The sequence below is a fragment of the Cryptomeria japonica genome, chromosome 9, assembly GCF_030272615.1.
Source record: "Cryptomeria japonica chromosome 9, Sugi_1.0, whole genome shotgun sequence".
NCBI lineage: Eukaryota > Viridiplantae > Streptophyta > Pinopsida > Cupressales > Cupressaceae > Cryptomeria > Cryptomeria japonica.
The window spans coordinates 63096600-63108300 of NC_081413.1; the positions used below are offsets into that span (position 1 = coordinate 63096600).

The 11701-nt window shown below is 31.3% G+C and overlaps 1 protein-coding gene across 2 annotated transcripts; it reads left to right on the top strand.

Moving 5' to 3' along the window:
- Window positions 1-3495: 3495 nt before the first annotated feature.
- Window positions 3496-10990, top strand: LOC131033523 (cholesterol 22-monohydroxylase CYP90B52). 2 transcript variants are annotated; one of them, XM_057964757.2, is made up of 9 exons: window positions 3496-4157; window positions 4254-4581; window positions 5009-5161; window positions 5321-5557; window positions 5647-5745; window positions 5898-5976; window positions 7593-7699; window positions 7813-7931; window positions 10711-10990. In XM_057964757.2, the coding sequence occupies exons 1-9, from the start codon at window positions 3928-3930 to the stop codon at window positions 10733-10735; spliced, it is 1377 nt and encodes a 458-aa protein (XP_057820740.2). In that variant the 5' UTR covers window positions 3496-3927; the 3' UTR covers window positions 10736-10990. The 2 variants fall into 2 exon arrangements, with proteins under 2 accessions (XP_057820740.2, XP_057820739.2); XM_057964756.2 differs by having other exon boundaries at window positions 3498-4157; window positions 10421-10990.
- The last annotated feature ends 711 nt before the right edge of the window (window positions 10991-11701 follow it).

Below are 11701 nucleotides of genomic sequence, written 5' to 3' on the forward strand. Positions count from 1 at the left end.
CACCAATCCCCACTTAAAAAATTCGTAAGCACCAACCTATAGGAGACATCAATCCCCACAAATGAGCATCAACTCAACATGAGACAATAATTTCTCTTCATTTAGGAGGCACTTACCTCTTTTGCAAAATTTGACATTCTGGACATGCTGCTTCTTCAGTAGATGATGAACATATTTTTTATGCACTTTCACACTTCACAAATTGTGCTCTATATTAAATCTTCTCCGCATTAATTTTTCTTCACTCTATATTTGAATGACAAAACATTTTCTCACACTTCATACTTACAAATGTGCTTCACCTTTTTGTACCCCTTCGAGCACCAAAAATTAATTACATAAAACACATAGTGAGCCCTATAAAATTAAATAATAATAATAATAAAATTTCATGAGTTGACCTCCAATTAAAGCCAATCTAAAAAACAATCTCCTAAACTTTGACATCAACAACCTTTTTCATCAATGACAATATTTCCAACAATCTCCCTTCTTGAACAAAACACACTTTGATGTCAATGATAAAATTTCTAATATGATAGATATCTTTGAGTGCACTCATTCAAAACCTACTTAATGAGAATCACATAGAGTTTGATAGGGTCCAACAATATAACCAAAATGTTAGTCGTTTCCTACTTGTTGGGAATGACAATATATTTGCATCTCTCCTATCTCACCTAAAACACATTGGGTTCCTTAACCTCTACTTTGCTTCACACAGTAACAATAATAGATCATAATTATCCATGCACATCAAGGACTCACACATAGACTACAAAAATATATATTATATTTTTCAGTTCATATCCAATATTACTTATATGTTTACATATATACATTCAAATATATCTACATTATAATATCAAGGACATATAGATACCTATCCCCAAATACTACCTAATCTATATATAAATGATATGTAAAATCATTCATCAAATTAAATTATATTGTAGACTGACTTGTAATAAACTATAAATAAGATTATTGTAAAGTATATATCATTTCTTAAAATATTAAGTATAATGATTATTTCTAGCTTTACAACTACATTTTTTGTCAAACCATTCAATCTTTGTCTATAATTAAGTGCCATTTAGAACATTATAGACATTGATTACAATCAAACATATATATATGACGATGATGGTGATGATGATAGCTAAATTACTAGTGAAATGAACAAAATACAAATTATACATGATTATTTCCAACTTTACAACTACATTTTTGTCAAACCATTCAACCTGTAGTACTCTTTATAACATTATAGTCATTGATTACAATCAAACATATATAATGATGATGATAGCTAAATTGCTTGTGAAATGAGCAAAATAATGGTGATCCATATCCAATATATAATGGATTGTGGATTGTGTCTCGAGATTGATTATCATCCACCCTAGCTGACTGGTTTTTATATATGCCTCGAGTGTCCAAAACTACCCATCATCATTATATGAGAATATGATGGTAAATCTGTGTGACGAGATAGAGTGGGGAAGTCGACAGCAAACAGTGAGATTTTATGTAGGGACTTTCTTAACCGACTAACAAAGAGAATGAGCAATAAAAGATTAAAATTCCTTTTAATGCACTTAATATAAACTATAAAATTAATGTTTTATTCATAAAGGAGTTCTTCGTTGGGATTCTCTCATGATTGATTATTTTATTGATTATGTTGCAAATCTATCAACATAAAAATTGATAAAGAATCATATGAAGGGTATCTCATGGATAATTTAGGTGGTGTAATATCTATAAAGGTTATGTTATAATGTAAGCATGTGCAAATGAGTGGCTTCTGGTTATAGGTAGAATATTGTATATGCTTGCTTGTGAACAGCCTATGAAAGGTAAGGTTTAAAAGAATCTATGAAATGTCATGATTTTGACAAGTGAGAAGTGGGGTTAAGATAAATGAGGGAGGGAAATGAGTGTGAAGACCAGTTTTTTTTCTTCTCTGCACATGATGAGCTCTGTATTCAAAAACTCACGAGTGGATCTCCTTCCCTGTCCCCACATAGTGCCATGGCCATTAGCTTTCTAACACATAATAAACAAAGGGTCACATCCTTTTAGAAGGTCTCGAATCCCATAGCTTATAGTTGGACAGAAGAAATGGACGCATCATGTTCTTTTGGGGCTGTGCATGGAAAGGAGGATATCCTTGTCATAAGAAGAAATCTGGTTTGGTCAGCTTAAAGGAAGTTTGAAAATTATGAGCTTACTGTATTTCATTTATAAATAACAGATCATGGAAAGGAGGATATTCTAATCATGATAAAAGAAAGTTCATTGAAAAAGGATTTTGAATACAACTCTTGAAATATTCAAAACACGGTAATTTATAATCATATAATTGTTAAATTATATCAAAAGTTTGAATTCTTAGTTAGAGCATTATAGGAGAGGTTAGCGTGTCGAGAAGGGTTGAGGGTCCCAAGTGACAACAATTTAGTCTCTTGTGCCAAGAGGTCCGTACTGGACATAGTCAACCACGAGGCGAGTAAGCTATTGAGAGCGGGAATTGAACCCTCCCGAGTAGGCTGTCACTACACCAAAAGCTCGAACTGTTAGTAAGGGTACTACTGGAGGAAAACATAAAACAACATATAAAAACTGCTTATGTGGTGAGAGCAACTCTAATTGAAGGAGGCGGAGGCCTAGTTACCAGAAACGCAACGGGAGACTTCCGTTTCGCGTTTCGACGGCAGAAACGGGTTTCCCATTGCGGACGGCCATTTCAGCGGTGATTTTCGTTTTTCTAGCAGTTGCCTTAAAATTTAAATAAAAACTTTGACATTTTTATCTTTTTCCCAATTTTTATCTTTTCTTCAATTTTGAGGTGGAGTTTACATTAGTTTATTAATGCCAATAAAGTCCAAGCTGGAGTTTACATTAATTTGCAATTTTTGTAAGCTAGTTAAGTATCACACAAATTTATTTTACTATACTTATTGTGTGAAATGGTTTATACAAATTATTTTAAAATGAAAGAATGAAATCAAAGAATGTTTAAAATTTTTATAGAGATATATGTTTTATAATTTTTATTTTTAAAATTAATTTTACTATATTATTTATATATATATATATATAAAATCCGTTTCTTATAGGCAACCTTTTAAACTTCCGTTTCTCATTTCTGGTAACATAGGTTTGAGGTAATATCAGCTCATTTTCTTTATCCTTGTTTTAGTTTTCACAATCAATTGAAAAAACCACTTGAAAAATCAATAACCGACTAACCAAACTTATAATTGTTGGTAAAGACTAATTTTGGTAGATACACAACTTAAAATCCCAATAAATTTTAATATTTTGGACTTTAAGAACGTCCAAGATTTGGTACAAAGTAGTATTAGAAATTATGTGGAGGGTATTTAGTTGTCCCTCAAATAAAGAAATCTCAAATATATAAAAAGCCTATCAGCATGCAATCCGTTGGTTATAATTCTAAGAGTTTTGTTGACCGTGGTCCCATGATATATTGTTCTGCGAAAAGAAGAGATACTCGGTTATCTTTTCATTGCAATTCCATTCTAGAAAGTCTTTGGATATAGAACACCGACAACTGTCAAATATCCAAGTGGGAAAAGCATGGATAAGAGCCTGAGAATGAATGATATGTTGCAAGCTCAAAAGTACTGATGATTTCATGTGTTACAGTAAGAATTCTAAAAATGTCAAAGGACGTAGAAATTATCAAAAAGAAAATGTATGTATGTGGCTATATAGATAACCAGCAGTGTTCTAGAAAAGACTTCATGGGTTAGATCATATAGAGCGATTTAATCTATAAGGAGAGGGTATAAGCAAGAGAGGCGGTTGATTTGCAGGTCTACATGATAAAGAGGCTCCTCAAGTTTTATAACAGTGAAGTGTATGGTTATCAAGTAGGCTTGCAATCCTGTTCTAATGGCAGAGTTTGATAATTTGGTAGCTATTGTAGTTGTCCTCCTTGGATTGCTCACTGTTCTTTATATGGTGATAAAGTTGAAGTACCCCATCTGCAATAGTTCCAGGAAGACAAAGATGAATCTGCCTCCTGGCAATATGGGTTGGCCATTCTTGGGTCAAACTGTAGAATACCTGAAGCCTCATTTAGCTACCACACCAGGAAGATTCATGGAAGAGAACTGCTCTAGGTATTATGCAATTGAGGGATAGGAATTTGACAATGAATTTGTTTTCTTTTTGTGTGCTAAAATATGGTTCTAATGCAGTAGTCATGAATATGGCAGGCATGGAAAGATATTCAGGTCTCATCTTTTTGGGCACCCTACAGTGGTGTCTGCAGATCCTGAGCTGAACAAGTTTATACTGCAGAATGAAGGAAGACTGTTTGAATGCAGCTATCCAAGTACTATTGGGGGCATTCTAGGCAAATGGTCTATGCTAGTTCTTGTTGGGGAAATGCACAAACATATGAGAAGTATAGCCCTTAATTTCATGAGCAATAGTATGCTGAGGAGCAGGCTGCTTGATGATATAGAGATGCAGACTCTGCTCACTCTCAAGTCATGGGAAAAGATGGAGCAGCCTCTCTCTGTGCAATCTGAGACCAAAAAGGTGCTTAAATTAATATTAATCAATTATATGCAGTTATTTTGTCAGAATTTTTTTCCTTTTAGACTGTCCAGTTTGTTTATGTTCCAGTCTTCTGGTCTGTCTGTTTAACTATCCATGAAAAGTATTTAGAGCCCATAATTAGTATTCATATCAAATCAAAGAGTGGATACAGTTATCATTATTATGTAGATTAAGGGGTCTGTCAGATCTATGAAACATAGAAATTGTTTATGTTTTAACAATTCAAGCAGCTGTCTTCCAGTTGTTCTCCTATATTCTGATGGATCACGAGTGTGGTCTGAAACATTATGTAAAATATTATAGACAGTTGAATCCAGAAATTATATTTCTGGATCTTTAAGTATTTTTTATTTTTAAGGCTTAGAGATGGCTGTTAAAGCTCTGACAGAATAATGATAAACTGCAGTTTACTTTCAATCTGATGGCAAAACAAATATTGAGCTTCAACAGTGGGGAGCCTGAGACAGATGATTTGATGAAGGAATATTTCACCTTTATGAAGGGAGTTATCTCTGCACCCATAAATTTTCCAGGGACAAGTTACAGGAGAGCTCTAAAGGTAACCAAACTTAGAAAATCATGATCTCCAATACAAAACAAGTATTGCATTATAAATTTCCTGTTTTTTAAAATAAAGGGTGTAGTCCCTAAGCTGATATTTAATTATCAAACAAAAGTATTGTATTATGAAGGTCTGATAATGGTTGCATGATGACAGTCTAGATCTAAAATACTGGAAGGAGTGAAAAAGATAATGGAGGAGAGAAAGAAAAGAGTAGATATACATTATGATGATCTTCTCAGCAATGTTATGAAGGATGGAAGGCTTTCAACTGAGCAGATATTGGATCTCATTCTTAATATTCTCTTTGCTGGTCATGAAACTTCAGCAGTTGCCTTAACTCTGTGTCTTTATTTTCTTCTCAAGTTCCCTTTGGTAATTGACTCTCTCAGGGTATGTTAGCAAACACTACTTTTACTATGTTTTTTCCCTTTTGGTTGATTGAATTGATGTATTTAACATTTTCTGCATTGTTGATGCAGTCAGAACATTTAGATATAGCTAGAAGAAAACAACAACAGGAGCCAAAAGATCTGAGATTAAACTGGGATGATTATAAAAGGATGGAGTTTACACATAATGTGAGTTGAGATTTATTTAATGTAAATGTTATCTAGTTTTAATGATAAAATAATCAATAGTAATTTTATATTTTATTGATGTAGTAATTTTACCAAATTTTTTTTAAATATTACTTATTATAAATAATAATAATTTTGGGTTGTTGGCATAGGTTATCAATGAGACATTGAGGCTTGGGAACGTAGTACGCTTTGTCCATAGAAAAGCATTGAGAGATGTTAATTTCAAAGGTTAGTGGGTGATCACTGTTTTTTTGCCCTTTCCAATGAAAATTGTACATGTTTTTATCCTTACATTATTTCAAGCAGGGAAAACAAAGATACTCTGATATCTGAACATAACATGAGAATTATAATATGTTTGCCTCATAATTTATATTAGATAGTTAGGGGCCTTTTCATAATAATAAAAATGTATTTTATATTTATTTGGAATTTTTGTTATCAGTATTTTTATTTGGATGTTTTATTTGATGAAAGATTTTATGGGTTTTTTTAAAATTTTTTTTTTATTAGATAGATATTAAGTAACTTTAAACATATAATAGTTGAATTTTGTGTTTATAATGATATACGATTAAGAATTTTTATTCTGGTATTATTTAATTTTTATTAATAGAAATAAATATTGAAATTTCAAAACAATAATTTATGTTTTTTCTAATTTTAAAATTTTAAAATTTTAAAAACATTAGTATATTAAATATTTTTTAATATATTTTCTTGTTATTAATATAAATAAAAATATTATCAATGCTATATTATCAATTGTCTATTTGAATAAAATTAAATATCATGTCTAATCTTAAATTATGATAAAATGTAATGTTAGTTTTTTAAGTAATGTGGATATCCACTACTTTATTAACATATACCAATCTTAGCATAAAGAAATGAATTTTATAATAGATTAGATCTCATTTTAACAATTTTAGAAACATAATTTGAAAAAAGAGTGTTTATAAAATATATAATTTCAAAACTTGAATAATATTTTAAATTTCAAATTTATTATTATAATATTTTGTAAAAAATATTTTTAATATTATTTATATATTATTTTGACACCAACATATCTATGCTTTCTAATTAAATTTTTATTTAAAAATTTAAAAATAAATTTATTTTTAATTTAATATTAGTTAAAAACATAAGAATATCTAATATTTAATTTATTATACATCTTACATTTAATTATTTATTATTGATATTAAGTGCCATCTAAAATGTTAATCATAAAATATGCATAATTAAAATCAAAAGCTATCATACATCTATTTCACTGATTCTGAAAACTCGGATCAATTATTTTTAAAATTTCATTTAGTTACTTCTGGATGCTAAAATAAGTTACACAATCAAATTGAGAAGCAACTAAATGATTAAAGTATAGATTGTGAAAATCTTATAGTATTTTTAAATATGTTAATATATATTTTTTTGATTGATTGACTTTTATTACAATATTATATATATTTCTATTGTGATATAAAAGAAACTCATAAGATATCATATGATCTAAAATCTAAAATCTTGATACACATGAGATTTTTAGTTGTGCAGACAATTAGGGACACCACCTCCTTTGACAAAACATCTTCTTTATTTAAAATATTCAACTTGAATCAATTTCAGTAATTAGAATAACTCCATTCAACTATTACTGTTGAATGCATCATAAGGATTAGATATATAGTTTATGGTGACATAAAATTGCAATTTTGTAGGTTCCATATTTTGGGAAGCTCTCATCCTAAATAATATAGAATTGAAGTGGAATATAATACAAAAGTCTACCTGATGAAACTCAGATTCTAACTACTTAACCGGTCAAAATATTATGGCAGGTTATGATATTCCTGCTGGATGGAAAGTTTTACCAGTTTTCGCAGCCGTGCACTTGGACCCTGCTCTCTATGACAATCCTCTGCAATTCAATCCTCAGAGATGGCAGGTATCACAATAAAATTATATATTTGGGGTTTTTTATGTGTTATCTTTAAATAAACTACAAAGATGAGATACCACTCAAGATTTCAAACTGTTTGTTTGGTGTGGCTGTATCAGAAAATGGAGCCCAGTACATATTTCACTCCATTTGGAGGAGGACCCCGGTTATGTTCTGGTTTAGAACTGGCCAAACTAGAGATGGCTGTTTTCCTGCACCATCTTGTACTCAACTACAGGTATTTGATCATATTCGAATATGCTAAGTGTGCTGGCTTTTTTATCATGGATATTGTGATGTACAAATAGTTCATATATGTTCAAGAATCATTCTTAAGTCGATTGTTGAGATGTTTTCAAAAAATTGTTTTTGAAATCAATTACATATAATTTTTACCAACATTTTAGCTCACACTCAATACTGAACTGTTATCACAGTTTTCCCTTTCACTCCTCACTACTAAAAATAAATAAATATTTCATTTAACAATGGCCACACCTTCCCATTTCTTAACACTTGTAAAACATACATTTATGTTAACTTGCATCACGTAATACAGCAGGGTTACATGGTAGCTTGTAAAGAAGAGAGATAGTTCTATTGTTAGAATTATATTTGGGATTAGAAATTGTAGACATTGGTGAACTAGGATTGTCAGCATTTTACTTGGTTATCCTTTGCATGATGTTTTGACTGCAAATGATATGGTCATCATCATTGTAATCAGACATTGTATATATATTGATCTCTAGCAAATTACCATTCAGACTTTTTCGGTTTATTTTGATAATTCTTTGGTTCAATGGATTCTCTTTGAAGATTGCACAAGTTTATAGGTTAGAATTATTAAAATAGGCCAAGGCTTGACATTCCTTAAGATTAGTGATTCATTAATCTTTCAAGAGAAAGAGGTTCTGTTTGTTAGAATTCCATCAGTTTGAAGTGTGCTACTTATCCAAGATCTAAAAGTTCTGTTTAGAGAACAGGAGTGAGAGAGTTTGTTGAAAACATATTTGGGACCTCCTTAAGATTTCTCTTTAAGAGAAACTTATCAATTAACATATCACATAATATACATATAAAAAAGTAAATGTGATGACTTGGAAAAAATTTGAATCAGACAGGTTTAAACACAGCTCACCATCACATCAAGCTGCCTAACAAAGAAGGGTCAGAAAGGTCAGTTGTCAAGCCTGTCAATACATTCACAATGTTTTCTGTACAATTTGGAGCACGGCCACCACGATGGATGTTTGCTATGGCAGAATGATATACATTGTTAGTATTACTACTTCCCATTGAGGGTTCTTATACTGTTCAGATTCTTTTTCCTACTTTATAAGGCTGGTTTTAACTTTGTAAAAAGTTCTTTGTACTGGTTGTCTGGATTTTGTAATGTCTTGTTTATCTAACTGAACTTCGTATTTTATCTAATGGAATAATTCAATATAAGAAACCAACTTACCTGCTATTTATTTAAGGGTCTTTATAATTATCCTCTGTTTAAAGTGTGTTTGATTGTAACGTACTTGGTGTTTAGACGTGGGATCCATTTCTGCAGTAAACAGTGAGTGTCTTGGCTTCAATGTACTAACTATTTAAGCTCTCCTCTCCACTTTCAATAAATCATATTGAGAAGTCTCTTCCAAGTACTCTTTATAAATGGTGTGTTGATTCTAATGTACTGACTGATTATGTGTGGAATCTATTTTGCACTACACTGTGAGTAATTATTTATCTTTTTCAAAGAAAGTTGAAATGTATCTACTTAGTCTTCTGATTAAGATAAAATCATGGGAAGAGTCTAGACTCATTTACAAACAATAAAAAAATAAAAATAAAACGAGTCTCACAAGAAGTGAGACTGAAACCAACGAACAAGTTTTGAAAGGAACCCAAAGAAATGCAATAGTGTTGAGTGGGGGAAATGGGCATATAGTGTTGATTTAGAAATACTGTAAAATTATTTTTTCACAAAAGGGATAAAAATTTATTAAATACAAACGAGAGTTACAAAGCAAGAATGGCCAAGAGCCCAACAAAGAACAAAAAATTACACATTCCTATCATCCACAACTAATTGCTCTAACGAATGAGATAAATCCAAAGGCAGATGTCTTGTATCTGCAATATTCCATCCTTGAATACGATCAGATGTCCATTTGGCCTATGAGAAAAGGTAATAGATTCTAAAGACCTATTCAATCTTAGAATCTGACAAATAACCATGGCTAAATGCCAATTGCTGCTCATTCAACATAGTCACCACCACTTGTGAATCAGGTTCACAAATAATCTTTTGTCAACTAAGATCACAACCTCTCTCCATAACATATAAAATGACGAGAGCCTCAATTAAGTTATTTACATGAAACCCTTTATAAATGTAAAAGAAATTCTGAACATTATCAGAACTATCTCTACCGATAACACTTATAACTATATGAACAAGATTTTTGAAAAAGAGCCATTAGTATTTTTTTCATATTTCAAATCCACCATGGAAAACACTCAGTAGGAAAGTTGCTAACTTGGTTATATATATTATGAAGGTTTTTACCATGTACCATGGCCATAAGGAACCTCTCTGGTTTTCTTGGTGTCTTTCTCTTTAATTATCACCATTGACCACTACAGTACAAGTCTTTTAATCATTTTTGCTTTCCTGAAAGATTAATTTCCTTCCTTATGATAAAAGCTTTATAACGAGTGGATGTGAATGTGCAGATGGGAAATGTCAGAAGCAGACCGTGCGCTTGCTTTTCCTTTCGTAGAGTTTGAGAAGGGATTTCCCATCACACTAACAGCAATCAGACAAACAAACTAATCATTTCCGCACATTGCTAACACTACACTGTATCAGATCTGTTCTGATCGTTTATACCTATTTTATATGATATGTAATTGTTAAGCATTCTATTGCATTGATAATTGTACCGGTGAATAAAGAAAACAGTACCTTGCATGCGTGGACAGTCTGACAAAAAGAAAACTAAGTGGAATCCACATGCATGCAGGGAAAAAGAAATATCTGGAAAGTGAATACAAGAGCATATCGTAAAAGCTCCAGCGATCTTTGTCTCTTCAAAATTTGGCGCATTCTGTAACCATGCATGTGACCGATTAGTCATAAAAGGCAGTTTCTCTTCGTTTGGTGCAACTGGCATTTTTGAGATTGAGTAGATCCATTTTGTTGGGTAGATCATCTCATTATTGCTAAATAGGCTATAGTCAGAATTGTTGTTAACCAATCATACCTGTAAAGAATGAATAAAGGTTTATAAGGGTTTCGGTTCAGATCCAGGAAAGAAAGCAAATAATTTTCAACAATGAAAATCAAATATAACTAAACAAAGAATTAAGTATGATTTTAAAATTGTATCTACTTACACTAGAAATTCTTGAATTTCAATGCCTGTATACTTCAGCCATATGTCTATTTCAAGACTCTTATGATATTGAGTATTTTTAGAAATGATTTTCTTGCAATTTAAATTCAATTTTCTTTTGAAGCTTTCAATTCAATATCATAAAGGATAAAGTCAGGATTGTACCCCAAACAGATCTGGGGAAATGGATACCCCTTAGTCCTTGATTCTTAGTCAAAGAGGTTTCAGCCTAAGTATCTGCTTTCAAATATGAGTTTGTGGATGAAAACATCCTCTTTTTAAGAGAAAGTTTGTTGCTACCTACTCATATTAATTGACTCCTTAAATTACATGACTTAACAATAAAGTTTCTTTCTACTTGCACATATTTACTGTGGTAGCTTGAATTATATATATGTAAAGGTAGATTTTTGTAAGTGCCTATGTTTTTTAAATGCAAGTAGATATATTAAGAGAAAATCACCAGTTAAACAATACTTCAAATATGAATTATTAACAATGCATCATATGACACAAGTCAATTTAGGCAACTACCTGAATACATAAAAGATTGACTGACGCCATTTGGCTAGAAATCAAACTGCTCCAACGAGTTTGGAGCACAAGCACCATCCCTTCC